Source organism: Dendrobates tinctorius, unplaced genomic scaffold (genome assembly GCF_039654945.1).
Source record: "Dendrobates tinctorius isolate UK_male_01 unplaced genomic scaffold, ASM3965494v1 ptg000084l, whole genome shotgun sequence".
Classification (NCBI taxonomy): domain Eukaryota; kingdom Metazoa; phylum Chordata; class Amphibia; order Anura; family Dendrobatidae; genus Dendrobates; species Dendrobates tinctorius.
In genome coordinates this window covers 39,390,198-39,406,595 of record NW_027361752.1, presented here as the reverse complement: position 1 = coordinate 39,406,595, position 16,398 = coordinate 39,390,198, and the positions used below count along the sequence as shown (strand labels likewise).

Sequence of the window (16,398 nt, the reverse complement as noted above, 5' to 3'; positions counted from 1 at the left end):
TAGCAAAGTTACTAGAAACCGGAGAGAAGTAAATCAGGTGTCACAATTCCACCCGTCAGTGTATCTGGGATGCAGTTACTGATGGCTCAGCTGTCCAGTCTGGTACAGGAGCGTGCTGAAACTCTCAGTACTTTCAGTGACAGCTTAGTCATGCAGTATAGTGCAGGGGTGTGCTGAGCTGTCGGTGTTTTGATTGACAGCTCGACCATCCAATCTGTGACTGAGAGGTGCTGGCTTTCTCCAGGTGTTCATTATCCCAGGTGAATGCCAGGCGACTTACAGTGGGTACGGAAAGTATTCAGGCCCCTTTAAATTTTTCACTCTTTGCTTCATTGCATTCATTTGGTAAATTCAAAAAAGTTCTTTTTTCGCATTAATGTATACTCTGCACCCATCTTGACTATAAAAAAAAACAAATGTAGATATTTTTGCAAATTTATTAGAAAAGAAAAGCTGAAATATCACATGGTCATAAGTATTGAGACCCTTTGCTCAGACACTCATATTTAAGTCACATGCTGTCCATTTCCTTGTGATCCTCCTTGAGATGGTTCTACTCCTTCATTGGAGTCCAGCTGTGTTTAATTAAACTGATAGGACTTGATTTCTAAAGGCACACACCTGTCTATATAAGACCTCACAGCTCACAGTGCATGTCAGACCAAATGAGAATCATGAGGTCAAAGGAACTGGCCAAAGGAGCTCAGAGACAAAATTGTGGCAAGGCACACATCTGGCCAAGGTTACAAAAGAATTTCTGCAATACTCAAGGTTCCTAAGAGCACAGTGACCTCCATAATCCTTAACTGGAAGATGTTTGGGACCACCATAAGTCTTCCTAGACCTGGCCATCCAGCCAAACTGACAAATCGTAGGACAAGAACCTTGGTGAGAGAGGTAAAGATGAACCCCAATATCACTGTGGCTGAGCTCCACAGATGCAGTAGGGATATTGGAGAAAGTTTCACAAAGTCAACTATCACTGCAGTCGGGCTTTTATGGCAGAGTGGCCCGATGGAAGCCTCTCCTCAGTGCAAGACATAAAAGCCTGCATAGAGTTTGCTAAAAACACATTAAGGACTCCAATACTATGAGAAATAAGATTGTCTGGTCTGGTGAGACGAAGATTGAACTTTTTGGTGATAATTCTAAGCGATATGTGTGGAGAAAACATTTCTGGGTTTTTTTCAGTCAAGATGGGGTGCAGAGTGTACATTAATGACAAAAAACTGAACTTTTTTGAATTTACCAAATGGCTGCAATGAAACAAGGAGTGAAAAATTTAAAGGGGTCTGAATACTTTCCGTACCCACTGTAACTGAATTGTGAGTTCCAGACCTCTGCCAGATGTACATTCAGCTTTTGTGTGGTTTGTCTCTCTGTACGTTGTGTACTGTTAGTTGATCTTTCGTTGCTTGACCTTGGACCTCGTTTTAACTATTCGTCTGTTAAGCCCCTTTGCTCTAACTTTTATCTTCCTGGTATTTTGACCTCAGACCTTTACCTAACTACGCCTTTGTCTCTTCCTTCTGTTTATGACGTACCCTCCTGGCTTTTGACCTGGGACTCCTTGACTATCCTGACTCACGGCTTGTCCGTGAGAAGTGACTCAGTGTCACAACAGGGACTGGAAACCACAGACAAATAGGAGACGTTCTGATGATTGTGGACTGTAACTCTTCACAGAAAACTAAATGAGTTATGAGAAACTCCTAGAACAAAAACAAGACACAGGCGTGAGTCTTGAGAGCCATGAAAAGGCCTAGGAATTTCATTACATGGGAGCACGCCGGGCTACTTGCACAGCCTGACGTGGAGCACAAGAAAATCAAATGGACAAGGGCATGCGCGTAACAGATCACCTTTACTTTAGTTCTTAACTTTGCCACTGCGTCTGCTCCAAACGTTCCTAGAAGCACACTGGAGATACAAACTGAGATCTGAAATGATAATATTGATAATATTGAGGCCTTGAGAAAGTATGTGTTCACGCGAAATGGCTTTAGTCAACTTGGTTTTTTATCTGCCCGCCTCAGCATTTTATAGTTTAATAAAAGGTTAGCACTTTTTTTTGCATTGAGTGCTGCTATTTTTTCTGACCTGGGTGAACCTATAAAACATCTATACCTCCTTCCATAAGTTGAAAAGGTTGTCTTGTCTTCCTGAATGGTTAAAATTGCAAAGTGCTTGTAAAAACAATGAGCTTTGAAATCTACCAATTATTAAAAATCCTCTTCATTCTCAAGGACAAAGGAATTTTTAGTTTTACAGTTTAGTGATCATTGCCTAGATTACTGGTGACCTCTGCAATCTATAAGTGGTAGCTTTTTTCTTAGGCTAGTTTCACAGTAGTGTTTTTTAGTGCAGCACGTCGTGCGCAATAGAAACGCATACAAAAAACGCATCATGCGTTTTGCATGCGTTTGCGTTTTTTAGGCCGGTTTCACATTAGCGCTTTTTCAGCGCACGCACGGCCGGGGGTAGCTCCGCCCCCGAGCCGGCTCTCTGCCCGGCGTGCCCGCCCCTTCCTTGTAGCGCCGCCTCCTAGCGCACAGCGGCGCCTGCGATCGGCGCACCCTATCTTTAGCATAGGGTGCGCAGATCGTGCGCAGGCCATGCGCTAGTTGCGCTTTGACCTGCGCTGCGCACTTTTGACGGTGCGCCGTGCGCGCCAAAATCCGAAAAGTTTGATTTTGGCGCGCACGGCGCACCGTCAAAAGTGCGCAGCGCAGGTCAAAGCGCAACTAGCGCACGGCCTGCGCACGATCTGCGCACCCTATGCTAAAGATAGGGTGCGCCGATCGCAGGCGCCGCTGTCCGCTAGTAGGCGGCGCTACAAGCAAGGGGCAGGCACGCCGGGCAGAGAGCCGGCTCGGGGGCGGAGCTACCCCCGGCCGTGCGTGCGCTGAAAAAGCGCTAATGTGAAACCGGCCTAAGGCGCATGCGTTTTAACCAGTTTGTAGCCATGTTAACTCAAAAGCAGGCGTGCGCATGCCCATCCACACGTCTGCGTTCCCATAGACTGCAATGTGTTATTTTTGCGCATTCCGTGCGCTAGCGTGCGCATGCGGTTTTTAACGTCGTTGGACGGACCCAAAAATGCAACAGGTTGCGTCAGGCGAGCCTAGGCGCACACTACAACAAAAGCATGCACTCGAAAACGCATACGTGTGCATGCAAACTCTAGACTATGCGCCCGCTGTGTTAAACATAGGGGCGCATGGACGTGCACGATGCCCTGCGCTAAAAACGCTAATGTGAAACCAGCTTTAGGCGAGAAGTGTAGTGCTTTTGAGCTGTTTGCTATAGATCTTGTCATCGCTTCCTTGATCCAACCAACTTCAGTGCCACTGCGCTTCTCCGATGCTGCAGAGGCAAAACTGCCTCTGCTTACAGCTTCAGACACCATGCAGTTCAGACCAGTGGCATAAGCATTCCACTGTTTCAAACTGTCAATCATCAGAAGGGCACTGCTTTCTGGCAAGCAGAAAGTCTACAGGCTTTCCTTCTCAAGTACATATTCAATAAGCCCTTATGCTCTTTCTATTGGCGTAAAGGCGGACATAATATTTAACTCCAATGACCCAGAGATTGAAGGCAGAAATTAAATTATCAGCATTGTTTATGAGATTTTACAAAAATGATCCACACGCTTTATAAAAAATTCACAGCACATTAATTTATTTTGTACATTTTAATAATGGATTAAGTCTAGGGGCAGACATACTGCCGGTGCAGCCGCACCGGAGTGCAGTGGTAGAAGGGGCCCATTGACACCAGCGACCATTGTAGACGGATGTGTTTCCGAGGATACACATTCAGCTAAATTGTATTGGGCACAGGGATTCACCAGCTCTCTGCACTGCAATACACACTGCCGACCAATCAGAGGCTGACAGCTGACACCGGCCGGCGTGCCCTTGATGGGCAACGCATCGCAGTGACATCATGCGCTATGGCAGGCAAGCTGACGTCAGTTGCTGGCTTCTGCAGCAGCTATATCAGTGGATGCCGCGCAGGTGTGAGTGTAGGAAAGTAAGAATAATCTTTTTTTCTTCTTCTTTTAAATGTGTTGGAAAAGAGCAGGAAACATACCAGAAGGGGACCCAGGATGGGGGACATTATTATTGGAATGGGCCCACAATAGGGTGCATAATACCAGGAAGGGGCTCAGGATGGGGGACGTTATTAATGGAAAGGGCTCAGAATGAGAGACATTATACCAAGAAGGGGTCCAAGATAAGTGGCACTATACCAGGAAGGAGCCAATGATGGGGGACATTATACCAGGATATTATACCATGAAGGGGACCAGGATGTCGGGCATTACTACTTGAAAGGATGGAGGACATTATACTTGGAAAGGGCCCAGAATAGGGGACATAATTCCAGGAGGGGGCTCAGGATGGCAGCACATTATTAATGGAAAGGACCCAGGATGAGAGACATTATACCAAGAATGAGCCCAGGATGGAGGACATTATTACTGGAAGTGTCCCAGTATTAGGGGCATTATACCATGAAAGATCCAAGGACGGGAGACATTATACCAGGATTGAGGACATTACACCAGGATTGGTGACATTATACCAGAATAGGGGATATTATACTAAGAAGAGGCCCAGGATGGGGACATTTTAACAGGAAGGGGGCTAGGATTGAGGGCATTTCCCAGGAAGGGGACTAGGATGGGACATTATTACAGGAGGGAGCCAGGGTAAGGGAGATAGCTATATAGAGGGTTAAGACATGTGTCTTTATAGGATCTAGAATGCTACAAGGGCCTGTACATCTGACCAACATGAAGGTGAAGACCCAGGTCCAAATTTTGCTAAGTTCCTGATAGCATGTTATTTTGGCAGCGGATCAGTCCCATGGGAACATACTCTTAAAACTTATAGAAAGAATCTGCCCATAATTTCAAACCTAAAATAAGAATTGGTGTTTAGAAGTGGACATTCATTTAAAAGTTCAACATACACTGACGAGCAAAAGGATAACAACAATGTTTTTAACGTTTGACTTTAACCCCTTTACCCCCAAGGGTGGTTTGCATGTTAATGACCAGGCCAAGTTTTACAATTTTGACAACTGTCCCTTTATGAGGTAATAACTCTGGAACGCTTCCGTGGATCCCGGTGATTCTGACATAGTTTTCTCATGACATATTGTACTTCATGATAGTGGTAAAATTTCTTTGATATGACTTGCGTTTATTTGTGAAAAAAATGGAAATTTGGCAAAAATTTTGAAAATTTCGCAGTTTTCCAACTTTAGATTTTCATGCCCTTAAAACAGAAATATGTCACACAAAATACTTAATAAGTAACATTTCCCACATGACTACTTTATATGAGCACAATTTTGGAACCAAAATAGTTTTTTGTTAGGAAGTTATAAGGGTTAAAAGTTGACCAGCGCTTTCTCATTTTTACAACACCATATTTTTTAGGGACCACATCACATTTGAAGTCACTTTTAGGGGTCTATATGATAGAAAACACCCAAAAGTGACACCATTCTAATAACTGCACCCCTCAAGGTGCTCAAAACCACATTCAAGAAGTTTATTAACCCTTCAGGTGCTTCACAGGAGTTTATGGAATGTTTAAAAAAAATGAACATTTAACTTTTTTCACAAAAAATTTACTTCAGATCCAATTTGTTTAATTTTGCCAAGGGTAACAGGAGAAACTGGACCCCAAAAGTTGCTGTACAATTTGTCATGAGTACGCTGATGCCCCATAAATGCAGGTAAACCACTGTTTGGGCGCATGGCAGAGCTCGGAAGGGAAGGAGCACCGTTTGGCTTTTTCAACACAGAATTGGCTGGTATTGAGTTCAGACGCATGTCATGTTTGGAGAGTCCCTGATGTGCCTAAACAGTGGAAACCACCCAGTTCTAACCCCAGCACACCCCTAACCCTAATCTCAACCATAACCATAACCCTTTCCACAAACCTAACCCTAACACACCCCTAAACCTAATCCCAACCCTAACCCTAGTCCTAACTTTAGCCCCAACCCTAACTTTAGCCCCAACCCTAACCCTAATGGGATAATGGAAATAAATACATTTTTTTTGTTATTTTTCCATAACTAAGGAGGTAATAAAGGGGGGGTTTGATTTACTATTTATAGCGGGTTTTTATGTTTGTCAGCTGTTACACACTAAAAGACCCTTTTTATTGCAAAAAATAGTTTTTAAAGAAAAGGCTGGTAGTGCAATTAGAGACTGCGCTACTGTGGTAGAATTCAAGATATCTTTATTGCCAACGCGTTTCCTGAACCAGTCCCAGCTCATTTCATCAGAGCACTGATGCCCTGATGAAGTGAGTTGGGACTGGCTCAGGAAACGCATTGGCAATAAAGATATCTTGAATTCTACCACAGCAGCACAGTCTCTTATTGCACTACCAGCCTTCTCTTTGTACCAAGTCCTTGGACCTCGTGCAGACTGCTGCAGCTGTTTTATGTGATTATAGGTGTTGTGACTCTCACAACCCTATCAGGTGAGCCTAACATTTGCTGTGCACTCATCTACTTTCCATACAGACCTACGCATTAGAAGCGCCCTGTCTCCCCCTTTTTCTTTCCACAAAAAATAGTTTTTGCATCACCACATTTTGAGAGCTATAATTTTTCCATATTTTGGCCTACAGTCATGTGAGGTCTTGTTTTTCGCAGGACGAGTTAACATGTTAATTGGTACCATTTTTGGGCACATGACATTTTTTGATTGCTTTTTATTCCATGGGGCGTTTATACCGTTCTGTGTGTGCTAAAATTGATAAAGCAGTTTTATTCTTTGGGTCAGTACGATGACAGCGATACCGCACTTATATCATTTCTTTATGTTTTGACGCTTTTATACAATAAAATTTTTTATAGAAAAAAATAATTATTTTTGCATTTCTTTGTTCTGAGGGCTATAACTTTTTTTATTTTTACGGTAATGGAGCTATATGGTGGCTTGTTTTCAGCGGTACCATGTTTATTTATATCTGTCATTTTGATCGCGTGTTATTCCACTTTTTGTTCAGCGGTATGATGATAAAGCATTGGTTTTTTGCCTTTTTTTAATGGTGTTCCCTAAATGGGTTAACTAGTGGGACAGTTTTATAGGTCGGGTAGTTACGGACGCGGCAATGCTAAATATGTGTACTTTTATTGTTTAGATTTTTTTATTCAAATATTGATTTAATGAGAGAATAAATACTTTTTTTATTTATTTTTCTAAAATATTTTTACAATTTTTTTTTTTTTTTATTTCATTCTTACTTTTACACTTTGTCCCACTATGGGACACTCATTTTGTGCAGGCTTATCGCTTCTATGCGAATCAGCTGACACCCGGCCGCGATCAGCCACACTCACGGGGAGAGCCTATGACGTACTATTCCGTCCATAGGCATTACTGTAAGTCCCAGGGCATGTGGAAGGAATAGTACATCCAATGTCAGAAAGGGGTTAAGGTTCCATATGTCACCATCTACTAATGCTTCATTTTATAGACGATCATCTTTGCTATCTCATACATAAATTTGACTTGCAAGTATTTAACATCATGTAAGTGCCGTCACAATTGGAAGAATATAAAATAAAGTTCGTCCATCCATTCAAGAGCCAAGAGGTGGACGTCCAGGCAACATATCAGAGTCAACAAGTCGGCTTATCACAAGGTATCAATTCTCATGCGACAAACACGGCAGTGGAAGTAGCTCTAATGCTTTATTATAGTGTGATCACAGACATCCATGCAAGCACAGTGTGACATATGTTACACAAGTCTGGAATGGTGGCCCAAAAAAAGGTGAAGAAGCCTCGACTTCTATATCATCATTAGAAGCATCGGCTCAAGTGTGCAAAAAAGTACGAAAAGTGGACAATAGAAGGATGGAATCAAGTGATTTGGTGCGATGAGACGAAAGTCAATGGACTAGGATCTGATGGGTGCAAATGGGTCTGGAAGAAACAAGGGGAAAAGGGGCTATTGGATCAAGAAATTGAAGGGACTATCAAGTTTGGTGAAGAAAACCTGATGATCTGGGGTTGTTTCACGGCCAAAGGCATTATATACTTGACCAAAATCGATGGTGGTCACAATGCTGAGCTGTATGTGAGTATCCTACAAGAAGAGTTACTTCGTACAGTCTTGCACAATGGGTTTGAAAAGGACGTCATAGTGTTCCAGCAGGAAAACGACCCAAAGCATACATTGAAATTGGCAAAGAAATTATTCAATGACAATGAAGTAGAGGTGCTGGATTGGCCCCCACCGTCCCCAAACCTCAACCCAATCGAACACATGGGTAGAGTTGAAGAAAAAGCTGTATAGATACCCAAGTGAGTTGACCAGTATGCACCAACTTTGGGAACGCGTGGAAGAGACCTGGGATCAGATTTCTGTTGACACATGTTTATATCTGATCGAGAGCAGCCCAGAAGGATTCAGGCAGTGGTGAAAGCCAAAGGTGGATTTACAAAATAATAAAAATTAAAAGGTAGGTTTTTAGAAGCAAAATGGTAACATTGCAGTGACATGACAAGAATCTGGATAACTAATCATATGATTGTCTATAAAATGATAGTAGCGTCATGGTCGAAGCGGTAATGGATGGTGAGATATGGAGCCTGAAAGTCAAAGGTTCAAAACATTGCTACCCTTTTGCTCGTCAGTATATTACTGTAGTGAACAGCCATAATTTTGTCTTGCAGAGCGGGTGAACATAGTCTATTACAACTGTGCCAGATAAATTTTTTGTCTAGAAAATAATCAAAAGCCAAGATAAAAACAAATAGAGCAAAAATGCAAGGGAGCCGAGAAGTGGGCAAAATGCATGCTTAAAAATCATTCTCTGCAGCACATCTTTTTTGTATAAACAGGTGATGAGCTGCCGAGAACAATAATATTCTATGTGCTTACAATAATTGTATTAATGACCGTTGTATATGTATGGAAGTATGGTCGGCCTGTGTTAAAAAACAAAACACATTTAATCGACTGACAACCATTTTACATGTAGCCAATCAATGGTTATTTAATGGCCGTGGTCGGATGGTGTAAATACACCCGTACACTCATTTAGTGTAATGATAGAAAAGCTTGCAGGATATAATGTACATTGCTTACAAATGCTCCTCTTTTCTATTTTCCAGTTAAATGTAGTAAGAGCTTAAGTACATTCACATTAATGCCATTCAGGGATATGTAAAATAACGTCGTATTGACTTTGCCTGAGGATGTGGATTTGAGAATGATGCATTTTCTTCATAATGCTTGATTAGCAAACATTAGACCATGTAAGAGAAATAATTAAGCAAAGAACGACATTAGTGCAGCACATGCATTAACGCTAACTGTGTAATCGCACTAGAGCTATTGGAAAATAAACGTTTCTTTAGATCTTTTTCCACTTTCTGCCTTGTCCCCGGAGAAATCCATTTTGTCTCCCCCTTCCTTTTCCCTTTCATTTAGATATTATGCACATTATTTTTATGTAATTAGTCATGCTGTGCTGTGAAAAGATACCCTCAACCTTGGAGGCTGCTTTTTTGTCAGAGTGGTAGCATTATTATACAAATGAGATATCACTGAATAGGCCCTTTAGTAGAGATACCCATCATGCAGCAAATTGGCCTCCTTTGGCCTTTAGGAACACAGCAATTCATCAGGGCATAGTCTTCATTAGTAGTTGAAATTGTTCAGTAGGTATATTGGCCCATAGGGACAAAGTTGCTGCAAATTAGATGGAGATACTGACGGCCTAGAGATGTTCTAAAGAAATAGCATCTGCAGCCTGTGAACACTGGGAAGTGAGGTAAACTGGCTGCCATGTCCTTGCAAGCAATCTATGACTATATGACCCTTGTGATAGGGTGCATTGTTCTTCTGCCATAGGGTAAACTGTTGTCATGAAAGAATGAATTTGGTCGGCCATAGTGTTTAGGTAAGCTCTACTGTCCAAACATCCATCAAAAGGTATCAGAGAAGCCAGGGTTTACAAAAAAACATTCCCTACACCATTACTCCACCAGTCTGAACTGTGGACACCTGACAAAAAGAGTTAATTGATTCATGTTGCTTGCTCCAAATCCTGACTGAGTTTGAGATGAATTTCCAGAAATTTGTGGTTTCATGCAATTTGAACATTTTGAAATGGTCAACAGAGTCCTCTTTCTCTCTCTTCTGTAGAGAGTAAGCTTTTGTGGTCAGCAAGGTCCTCTCTCTCCTGTAAAATGTAAGCTTTTGTGGTCAGTGGGGTTCTATCTCTCTTCTGTGGAGTGTAAGCTCTTGTGGTCAGCGGGGTCCTCTTCTGTAGAGTATAAACTCTCATGGTCAGCAGGGTCCTCTCTCCTGTAGAATGTAAGCTCTTATGATCAGTGGGGTCCTTTCTCTCTCCTGTAGATTGTAAGCTCTTATGGTGAGTGGGGTCCTCTCTCTCTTCTGTAGAATGTAAGCTCTTATGATCAGCAGGGTCCTATCTCCCTCTCTCCTGTAGAGTGTAAGGTCTTATGGTCAGAGGGGTCCTCTCTCTCTTCTGTAGAGTGTAAGCTCTTACGGTCAGTAGGGTTCTCTCTCCAATAGAGTGAAAGCTCTATGATCAGTGGGGTCCTCTCCATCTCTTTCTCCCATAGAGTGTAAGCTGTATGATCAGTGGGGTCCTCTTTCTCTCTTCTAGAGTGTAAGGGTGTGTGCACACTCTGCGAATTGCTCTGCGGAATTTTCTGTGCGGATTTGATGAAAACCGCAGGTAAATCCTGCAGTTTTTCTGCGGTTTAGTCTGCGGTTTTCCCCTGCGGTTTGACACCTGTCATGGAACAGGTGCCAAACCGCAGCGGAATTCGCACAAAGAATTGACATGCTGCAGTTTTGAAACCGCAGTAAATCCGCGCTGAAAAATCCGCACCGTCTGCACTGCTGTTTTTAATTTCCATTGACTTTAATGGTATACACCGCAGGACCAAAACAGCTGCGGATCTGCAGCAGAATCCGCAGCGTGTGCACACATCCTAAAGGTGTTTTCACATTGCGTTCTCTGTCCTCATCGTGGCATACATCCGACCCTTCCTCCCCCACTAAACGGGGTCCGTACGCATGCACCGACTGGGCCAATAGACTAATTGTAGTCTATACATAGTAAACTGCATCTGAGTGTCCGCCTCTTTTAGGCGTACACTCCTGAAAAAGTGCACTGCAGAGCTCACAGTCTCTCTTTCCCGTCACCATTACAGTCTATGGCCCCATTTGTCCCTGTTTTACAGGAGATTTCAAACGGCAATGTGAAAGCACCCTAAGGTCTTATGATCATCAATGTCCTGTCTCTCTCCTGTAGAGTGTAAACTCTTCTGGTCAGTGGAGTCCTCTTTCTCCTGTAGAGTTTAAGTTATTATGGTCAGTGGGGTCCTCTGTCTCTCTTTTTCTCTCTCTATAATCGGTGAGATCTTCTGTCTCTCTCTCTCTCATGTAGAATGTAAGCACTTATGATCAGCAGTGTCCTTTCTCTCTCTGTCCTGTAATGTATAAGGTCTTGTGGTCAGTGAGGTCCTCTCTCTCCTCTCACCCATGTGTATTTCCCAAGCAATTACAAATTTTCCAGTATTGAGATTTAAATGTAAATTTATTTGCCGCATATAAATTTTGGTGAATTTAAATTTGAGAACATCCACTCGTCTCTATTCAACAGAAATCCTAGAGTCATTTGACCATGTAATGTTTTTACACTGCATATTAATACAATTTTGGATTTGAATTGGTCAGAGAACCTGCTTTGTGCTCCGTATAGAGGCTCCTGTCAGTGTACTATATTATGTGCCTAGACAAAACAAATGTGATGTGACGCTTTGTCATTTCTCACAGACAAGCCATGAGTCGGAATAATTAAGAAGTCCAAGGTCAAAAGCCAGGAGGGTACATCATAAACAGAGGGAAGAGACAAAGGTTTAGTCAGATAGGTCTGAGGTCAAAATACCAGCAAGAAAGCGGATCATAACAAAGGGATTATATAGACTGATGGTCAGAATGAGGTCCAAGGTCAGGCAACAAAAGATCATCAAGCAAAACACTAGGCACAAAGACAAACCGCACAGTAGCTCAAGCTACGTCTGGCAGAGATTTGGGACTAACAGTCCAGCTAAGTAGCTGAGCAATCACCTGGGGCACTGAACACCTGGAGACAGCCCGCACCTCCGAGTCTCGGATTGGTTTGCTGAGTTGTCAATCAAAATATTGAAAGCTCAGCACACCCAGGCACCAGAATGGATGGCTGTGCCATCAGTAACTGTATTCCAGACACATTGAGGGGTGGAATTGTGACACATGATTTGCCAATTAAAGAATTAAAAAACATATTTCTAAATCCATTTTTTTACATATTAACTTTACTTTTGTCCATGGAAAACTCTTTTAAATCAATTGTTCATATCTTCACAACAAAAGGGATTGGAATAAAAATGGATACTTTGAAAAATAGAAAATAGAAACCATTGCTGCAAGAGTAACATCCTTGGTGGATTAGTCAAAACTGGAACTTTCGAACATTTTCTTTGGTAGAAGCAATCCACCTTCATCTGTATTGGTTTATGTCATGTTACCTCTGAGCCAGGACAACTTGCAATTGTTGAAGGCGTAATAAATGTTGCATTTTGCCTTAAGCGTCTGTCCCATGAATAATACTACATTTCTCTGTTTAATCATACAAAACAGAACATTTTTAAGTTGAAAGAATGATTGCTGTTACCTGCTTGTTATGACACCCCTGGTGTTCTTTTGATTCCTTCTCCTTTCTTTAGAAATGGCTGGAAAGAATCCAAGACAGGGAAGAATAAGATTTATTCAGTTTCCACATTTTGAAACCTTTCTAAGAGCATACAACACTGGCTTAGAATAGGTTTACATTTTAGGAATGCGTTTAACCCCTTCACCACTTTAGGATTTTCGGTTTTTGCTTTTTTTTTTTTTTTAGCTCCTCTTCTTCCCAGAGCCATAACTATTTTTATTTTTCCACCATTATGGCAGTATGATGGCTTGTTTTTTGCAGGACGAGTTGTACTTTTGAATAACACCATTAATTTTATCATATAGTGTACTGGAAAACAGGCGAAAGGAACAGAAGACGAGGGATTCAATAGAATGGGCGTTGACGTGAGTATGGTTCTATTTAGAATTATTAAGTCTGTATCATTCTTTCAATTAAAAGACTTTAACTATAGGATTAGTAATGGATAGGTGTCTTATAGAAGCCTCTCAATTACTAAGCCATGGGCTTGATGTCACTGGACAATTCAAAGGTGACATCAACCCCACAAATATGAACCCCACTTGCCACCACTACAGGGCAAGTGGGAAGAGCCAGACAAAGCACCAGAATTGTCGCATCTAATAGATGCGCCTTTTGTGGGTGGCTGGGGCTGCTATTTTTAGGCTGGGGGGGGTCAATTTCCATGGCCCCTTACCAACCTGAAAATTCCAGTCCCAGCTGTCTGTTTTAGCTTGGCTGGTTGTCAAAAATGGAGGGACGCCGTCTTTTTTAATTATTTATTTAACCCCTTCACCCCCAAGGGTGGTTTGCACGTTCATGACCGGGCCAATTTTTACAATTCTGACCACTGTACCTTTATGAGGTCATAACTCTCGAACGCTTCCATGGATACCGGTGATTCTGACATTGTTTTCTCGTGACATATTGTACTTCATGTTTGTGGTAACATTTCGTTCAAATAACTTGCGTTTATTTGTGAGAAAAACGGAAATTTGGCGAAAATTTTGAAAATTTCGCAATTTTCCAACTTTGAATTTTTATGCCCTTAAATCACAGAGATACGGCACACAAAAAACTTGATAACTAACATTTCCCACATGTTTACTTTACATCAGCACAATTTTGGAACCAAAATTTTTTTTTGTTAGGAAGTTATAAGGGTTAAAAGTTGACCAGCGATTTCTCATTTTTACAACACCATTTTATTTTTAGGACCACATCACATTTGAAGCCACTTTGAGGGGTCTATATGATAGAAAATACCCAAAAGTGACACCATTCTAAAAACTGCACCCCTTAAGGTGCTCAAAACCACATTCAAGAAGTTTATTAACCCTTTAGGTGCGTCACAGGAATTTTTTTGAATATTTAAAAAAAAATGAACATCTAACTTTTTTTCATAAAAAAAATACTTCAGGTTCAATTTTTTTTATTTTACCAAGGGTAACAGGAGAAATTGAACTGCAAAAGTTATTGTGCAATTTGTCCTGAGTACGCAGATACCTGATATGTGGGGGGGAACGACTGTTTCGGCGCATGGCAGAGCTCAGAATGGAAGGAGCGCCGTTTGACTTTTTCAATGCAAAATTGGCTGGAATTCAGATTGGACGCCATGTCACGTTTGGAGAGTCCCTGATGTACCTAAACAGTGGAAACCCCCTACAAGTGACCCCATTTTGGAAACTAGACCCCCCAAGGAACTTATCTAGATATGTGGTGAGAACTTTGAACCCACAAGGGCTTTACAGAAGTTTATAACGTACAGCGGTACAATTAAAAAATCATATTTTTTCCACAAAAATGATCTTTTCACCCCAATTTTTATTTTCCCAAGGGTAGCAGGACCCTAAAAGTTATTGTGCAATTTGTCCTGAGTACGCTGATACCCCACATGTGGGGGTAAACCACTATTTGGGCGCATGGCAGAGCTCGGAAGGGAAGCAGCGCCATTTGACGTTTTTGGCTGGAATTGAGATCGGACACCATGTCGCGTTTGGAAAACCCCTGATGTACCAAAACAGTGGAAACCCCCCACAAATGACACCATTTTGGAAACTAGACCCCCTAAGGAACTTATCTAGACGTGTGGTGAGAACTTTGAACCCCCATGGGCTTCACAGAAGTTTATAACATAAAGCCATACAATTAAAAAATCATATTTTTTCCACAAAAATGATCTTTTCACCCTCAATTCTTATTTTTCCAAGGGTAACAGGACCCTAAAAGTTATTGTGCAATTTGTCCTGAGTACGCTGATACCCCACATGTGGGGGTAAACCACTATTTGGGCGCATGGCAGAGCTCGGAAGGGAAGCAGCGCCATTTGACGTTTTTGGCTGGAATTGAGATCGGACACCATGTCGCGTTTGGAAAACTCCTGATGTACCAAAACAGTGGAACCCCCCCACAAATGACACCATTTTGGAAACTAGACCCCCTAAGGAACTTATCTAGATGTGTGGTGAGCACTTTGACCCCCCCAGTGCTTCACAGAAGTTTACAACGCCCGGGCGTGAAAATAAAAAATTTGTATTTTTTCCACAAACATGATCTTTTAGTCACCATTTTTTTATTTTCCCAAGGGTACCAGGAGAAATTGGACCCCAAAAGTTGTTGTCCAATTTGTCCTGAGTATGCTGATACCCCATATGTGGGAGAAAACTACTGTATGGGCACACGTCGGGGCTCGGAAGGGAAGTAGTGACGTTTTGGAATGCAGACTTTGATGGAATGGTCTGCGGGTGTCATGTTGCCTTTGGAGAGCCCCTAATGTACCTAAACAGTGGAAACCCCCCACAAATGACACCATTTTGTAAACTAGACCCCCCAAGGAACTTATCTAGATGTGTGGTGAGCACTTTGACCCCCCAGTGCTCCACAGAAGTTTACAACGCCCGGGCGTGAAAATAAAAAATTCATATTTTTTCCACAAACATGATCTTTTAGTCACCATTTTTTTATTTTCCCAAGGGTACCAGGAGAAATTGGACCCCAAAAGTTGTTGTCCAATTTGTCCTGAGTACGCTGCTACCCCATATGTGGGAGAAAACTACTGTATGGGCACACGTCGGGGCTCGGAAGGGAAGTAGTGACGTTTTGGAATGCAGACTTTGATGGAATGGTCTGCGGGTGTCATGTTGCCTTTGGAGAGCCCCTAATGTACCTAAACAGTGGAAACCCCCCACAAATGACACCATTTTGTAAACTAGACCCCCCAAGGAACTTATCTAGATGTGTGGTGAGCACTTTGACCCCCCCAGTGCTTCACAGAAGTTTACAACGCCCGGGCGTGAAAATAAAAAATTCGTATTTTTTCCACAAACATGATCTTTTAGTCACCATTTTTTTATTTTCCCAAGGGTACCAGGAGAAATTGGACCCCAAAAGTTGTTGTCCAATTTGTCCTGAGTACGCTGCTACCCCATATGTGGGAGAAAACTACTGTATGGGCACACGTCGGGGCTCGGAAGGGAAGTAGTGACGTTTTGGAATGCAGACTTTGATGGAATGGTCTGCGGGTGTCATGTTGCCTTTGGAGAGCCCCTAATGTACCTAAACAGTGGAAACCCCCCACAAATGACACCATTTTGTAAACTAGACCCCCCAAGGAACTTATCTAGATGTGTGGTGAGCACTT

At 42.2% G+C, this 16,398-nt stretch overlaps 1 protein-coding gene across 5 annotated transcripts in view; it reads left to right on the top strand.

Annotated features, from left to right (window-relative positions):
- Positions 1 to 16,398, top strand: part of HUNK (hormonally up-regulated Neu-associated kinase) — a 211,520-nt gene that overhangs the window by 57,827 nt on the left and 137,295 nt on the right. For 4 of the 5 annotated variants that reach the window (XM_073584557.1, XM_073584559.1, XM_073584558.1 and 1 more), the window contains one exon: positions 13,085 to 13,144. The exons of the other annotated variant lie outside the window; for it this stretch is intronic. In XM_073584557.1, the coding sequence (XP_073440658.1) occupies positions 13,085 to 13,144 (60 nt within the window). The remainder of the gene's footprint in view (positions 1 to 13,084; positions 13,145 to 16,398) is intronic. 5 annotated transcript variants of the gene reach the window in all.